Genomic DNA, 5,292 nt, shown 5'->3' with positions numbered 1-5,292 from the left:
CTAAAACCTACTCTGAGCAGTGTCTTAACATCCTAAAACCTACTCTGAGCAGTGTCTTAACATCATCCTAAAACCTACTCTGAGCAGTGTCTTAACATCCTAAAACCTACTCTGAGCAGTGTCTTAACATCATCCTAAAACCTACTCTGAGTAGTGTCTTAACATCATCCTAAAACCTACTCTGAGTAGTGTCTTCACATCCTAAAACCTACTCTGAGTAGTGTCTTCACATCCTAAAACCTACTCTGAGCTGGGAGTTTGTTGTTGTTGTTGTCTTAAAACAGGTTTTAACAGGATTCATAGGCCTTTTCTGAGATGCTTTGTGGATCTGAGCCTTGATTCAACTAATTGCATTCTAAACCACAGACTTTGGCTGTGTTCCCCGGCTCATACGTTGCTGACACATATCAGATATTACAACACCTGGATAGGGAAACGCGACCCATGATTATTAGATTCTTAGAGTCTGGTTCACCAGCTTGGACTGGGGCAAAAGTGTGTCATAAATCAGGCCCCGAGGACTGGCGCTGACCATCCCTGCTGTATGTTCTTCCCATGTGCATTGTTGACGTAATAAGGTCCTTTGTTTTCCTCAGCTGAGCTATAGAGGGCGCTGTTACAACATTGTAACTCACAGATAGACCAACATGCTGATAATCAACACACGGGTAATTCAAATAATTACATTTTTTATTTCAGAATTCAATGTTATTCAATCTGTGTTACACAGAGGTCATTATAACTGTCCCTTTTTACCCATTTTTAAGAATCAAGCAAACGTTTGGAAAAACTATGCCTTGTCTCTTACCTTGTTTGTGTAATGATTTCCATTTTAGATTAATACAAATATCCCTTATCTTTATCAGATGGCTGTCTGTATCTGCAATGTTATGTTACATTAAATACATTTAATACAATAAAGATTTAAAAACATCAAAATCAAAATTTAACAACTCAATAATCGTTGCACTTTCGCCATTCGCTCGCTCAAAGCTGTCCCCATCAACTGGAATGAATTGGAAAAACCAAGATATGCAACGTTGCTGGGTCTCAGACAGTAGTTCAGTACTGCTCAGCTCTACCACACACCATTGGCTAGTTCATTCCATTCCACAGTGAGTCATGACAGTCAGACATCATCAGAAGTCAGTCACAGGTGTTCTGTCTTTGAGGCTTTTTGTCTTTCTGTCAGTCTCTACCTCTGTCTCTGTCTCCCCAGTCCTTCCTAACATAGCTGTTAGGTCTTTAACCTGTTTGATCTAGGGGGCAGTATTGAGAATTTTGGAAAAAAATATGTGCCCATTTTTAACTGCCTCCTACACCAACTCAGAAGCTAGAATATGCATATTATTGTTCAGGTTTGGATAGAAAACACTCTGAATTTTCTAAAACAGTTTGAATGGTGTCTGTAAGTATAACAAAACTCATATTGCAGGCAAAAACCTGTGAAAAATAGATTTAAAAAAAAGTGAATTTTGTGACTGTACTATTTAGTGTCATTGTTTTATAGATACCATAGTGAGAAAGGATTCAGTTCGCAACTCCTAAGGCTTCCACTAGATGTCAACGATCTTTATAAAGTTGTTTGAAGCATCTGTGATGAATACAGACCGAATTAGAATGCTTGGAAGTTGACACGTCATCACTTCATTTTTTTGCGCCTGCGCATAAATCTGAGAAGAGTGTCTTTGTCATAATCGTTTATTCTAGACACTTGATAGGTTGTGTGAAAATATTACTGATGTTTACTGATGTTTCACGTTAAAAAAGGACCAAAAGATTAATGCTAAACAACGTTTGACATGTTTGAACAAACGTAAATAGATTATTTACTAGGTTTTTTTTAGCTTTTCGGCGTGACTTTACACAACCCACCACGTTTTGTGGGAGCCTACTGAACGCTAACTATTTGGTGTTATTTGGACATAAATTATGAACTTTGTCAAAAGAAACCACATTTGTTCTGGACCTGGGATCCCTGGCAGCGCCTTCTGATGGAGATAATCAAAGGTAAGGGGATATTTACAATGTTATTATCGATATTAGAAGATGCTAACTGTATAGCTTAGCTTATAGCTTAGCTTATTGTTAATAGCATAGTACCACGTTTATTGCAAAATGTGATTTCCCAGTAAAGTTATTTTGAGATCTGGCCATTCGGTAGCAATTACGAGATGATAATATATTATTCTTTGAATGACAATATTATAATTTACCAATGTTTTCGAATAGTAATTCCGTGATTTGTAATGCTGGATTCACTGGGAGCATTCGAGCCGGAAAAAATTCTGAATTTCACCGCGACTGTAAATGCTGTTTTTGGATATAAATATGAACTTGATGGAACTAAAAATGCATGTATTGTATAACATAATGTCCTATGAGTGTCATCTGATGCAGATTGTCAAAGGTAAGTGCATAATTCTAGCTAGTTTTCTGTCTGTTGATGCCCTTCTTTGAATTGGCTAAACTTTACACACAGCTATTGTCAATGTACTCTCCTAACATAACCTAACTTTATGCATTCTCCGTAAAGCCTCTGAAAATCGGACAGCGTGGTTAGATTTAGGAGATATATCTTTCAAATGGAGGAAAATAGTTGATTATTTGATTATTTGAAATGATTACTCTTGCAGTTTTGAATTCCCCGCCATGGTCACATGACAATGAATCCCAATACCGGGATAAGATCGGGATAAGATCCTCAACAGGTTTTAACACTGTCTGTCAGTCTCTACCTCTGTCTCTGTCTCCCCAGTCCCTCCAAACATAGCTGTTAGGTCTTTAACACTACTGGCTGACTTGGTTCTCTGCGCCCAGTCCCCTCTGGCCTTCACTTTCCTGGGGTTGGTGTTCAGGCTCTTAGACCTCAGTGATGGATACATCCTGTCCTCTGCCACAAGCAGAAGGCCTTCACTAGTATCTTTAGCCTCCGCTTCCTGCTTCTCCTCACCTCCATCTTGGTTGCTCTCTGGCTGGCTCTTCCCTGGCTCCTGTGGTTCCCTGTCTGTCGTTGTCTTGTTGACCTCTGCCTCGTCCTTTGTATCGGTGGTGGTGGGGACTAGCTTCTCCATGGAGACTTTGGGCATGTGGCCGAACGGGCAGGGGTGGACTTTGTACTCGAAGCACGCTGCCCACTGACCCATGGTTGGAGATCTGGAGGTAACCGTTTCCTGCTCCCCTGTTAGGGGGTTGTTGATGTCTGTGGCCCAGGTAGCCCCCTCATCTCCCCCATCGCCTGGGTTGTACACCATAGTGCTCCTGGATCTGGGCCTGGAGGTGAGACAGTCACTGTGGGTCTCTGGTGACTGGTACTGCAGGGACCTGACCCTCTCCAGAGGGTATGAGATGGCTGCTTCTAGCTTGATCTTCTCCATGGTCACTCCTGCCTTCTCCAGGGCTGCGTCCATCGAGGCTGCAGGGCTGGGCTGTGGAGAAGGCTCTGTAGGAGCCTCAGGCCTCTGGGTTGGGGTTTCCTTCGCACCTTCGCAGACAGAGACACTGGAGCTGGAATGATTCCTCTCTCTGGGCCCCACCACGTCTAACGTGGCCCCGTACTCCTTCACAGAGGCTGTGGTGAGGGTCGTGGTTTCTCTCATGCTCCCTTTCCTCTCAACCACCTTCCTCATGCTTCCTTTCCTCTGGCTCCCTTTCCTCTCAGGGCTCTTGATGTCCCCAGCCTCGGAGCGGGTGTCATCGCCCATCTCCAGGTGGTACCGGTATAGACTGTAGCCGTCAGAGCTGATGGACAGACACACAGACAGATATATAATCAGTACATATCATCCTCACATCGTCCATAAACACTAGACTACTGTACTGTACATGAATGAGCTGACCATTCAGTCTTTCTCATCTGGAGTCATTAAAGAAGTTATTAAACCTGTTGATGGAGCTGTGGCGGAGCAGCGAGGACGGGTCGCAGACTGAGGAGACCCCAGAGTGGGTCCTGACCAGGTCGTTGTGGTCCACCCCGGCCAGCTTCTCCAGGGCATTCATCATACGTCCAGAGAACTCCTCCAGCTGACCCAGCCGAAGGTCCACCGTCTGCAGGGAAGCCTTCATGGAGTGCTCCCTCTCGTTCACCTCCTCCAGACGCATTGACATGTTCTCCACCCTGAGAGGAGAGAGAGAGAGTCAACAGTACCAGAACTCTTTCATTGGATTTGTTTAACTCACCCTGCCGATTACACCAAATGTATTGTGGGGGATTTACTGCTAACTATGAATAACTGTAGTGAATACTGAGACGGTTCTACAAGGCTAATTTAAATGTAAGTAGTTCCCCCCCTAAAGAGGGAAGACCATAGCTGTCCGGTCTCAGACCTCTCAGATGTGACCCTGATGCGTTCGTTGCTAGATGACTGCTCCTCGTCCTCCTTCTCTCTGAAATACTCCTCCACACACTGCTCCTCAAACTCATACAGAGCCTTCATCTCCTCAGCATTCAGCAGCAGCTCTGTCAGACAGAGAAACACACATCACACGCTGGTGCCGGGCATGGTGGAATTAAACTGGTTCTGAAACCTGGTAGAACGCACTGAAATCAGTCTTGGAAGGACCAATCACTCAACTAATCAACCAGTCATTCAATCACTCAACCAATCAACCAGTCATTCAATCACTCAACTAATCAACCAGTCATTCAATCACTCAACTAATCAACCAGTCATTCAATCAGTCTACCAATCAATCACTCAACCAATCAACCAGTCATTCAATCAGTCAACCAATCAATCAGTCATCCAATCAGTCTACCAATCAATCACTCAACCAATCAACCAGTCATTCAATCAGTCAACCAATCAATCAGTCATCCAATCAGTCTACCAATCAATCACTCAACCAATCAACCAGTCATTCAATCAGTCAACCAATCAACCAGTCATTCAATCACTCAACCAACCAATCAACCAGTCATCCAATCAGTCAACCAATCAACCAGTCATCCAATCAGTCAACCAATCAACCATTCATCCAATCAATCAACCAGTCATCCAATCACTCAACCAACCAGTCATCCAATCACTCTACCAACCAACCAGTCATCCAATCAGTCAACCAATCAACCAGTCATCCAATCAGTCAACCTGTCATCCAATCACTCAACCAATGAACCAGTCATCCAATCAGTCAACCAATCAATCAGTCATCCAATCAACCAGTCATCCAATCAGTCAACCAGTCATCCAATCAGTCAACCAATCAACCAGTCATCCAATCAGTCAACCAACCAATCAGTCATCCAATCAGTCATCCAATCAGTCATCCAATCAGTCACCCAATATCCCC

The 5,292-nt window shown here is 43.5% G+C and overlaps 1 protein-coding gene across 1 annotated transcript in view; it reads right to left on the bottom strand.

Moving 5' to 3' along the window:
• Nucleotides 1-355: 355 nt before the first annotated feature.
• Nucleotides 356-5,292, bottom strand: part of LOC115183915 (transient receptor potential cation channel subfamily M member 1-like) — a 37,073-nt gene continuing 32,136 nt past the window's right edge. The window contains exons 14-17 of the mRNA XM_029744891.1: nucleotides 4,327-4,459; nucleotides 3,884-4,117; nucleotides 2,729-3,741; nucleotides 356-423 (exon numbers count right to left, since the gene is read on the bottom strand). Coding sequence (XP_029600751.1) covers nucleotides 356-423; nucleotides 2,729-3,741; nucleotides 3,884-4,117; nucleotides 4,327-4,459 — 1,448 coding nt within the window. The remainder of the gene's footprint in view (nucleotides 424-2,728; nucleotides 3,742-3,883; nucleotides 4,118-4,326; nucleotides 4,460-5,292) is intronic.

Source organism: Salmo trutta, unplaced genomic scaffold (genome assembly GCF_901001165.1).
Source record: "Salmo trutta unplaced genomic scaffold, fSalTru1.1, whole genome shotgun sequence".
Lineage (NCBI taxonomy): Eukaryota > Metazoa > Chordata > Actinopteri > Salmoniformes > Salmonidae > Salmo > Salmo trutta.
Note: the sequence above shows the minus strand (reverse complement) of the source record. Positions and strands in the feature narration are given on the sequence as shown.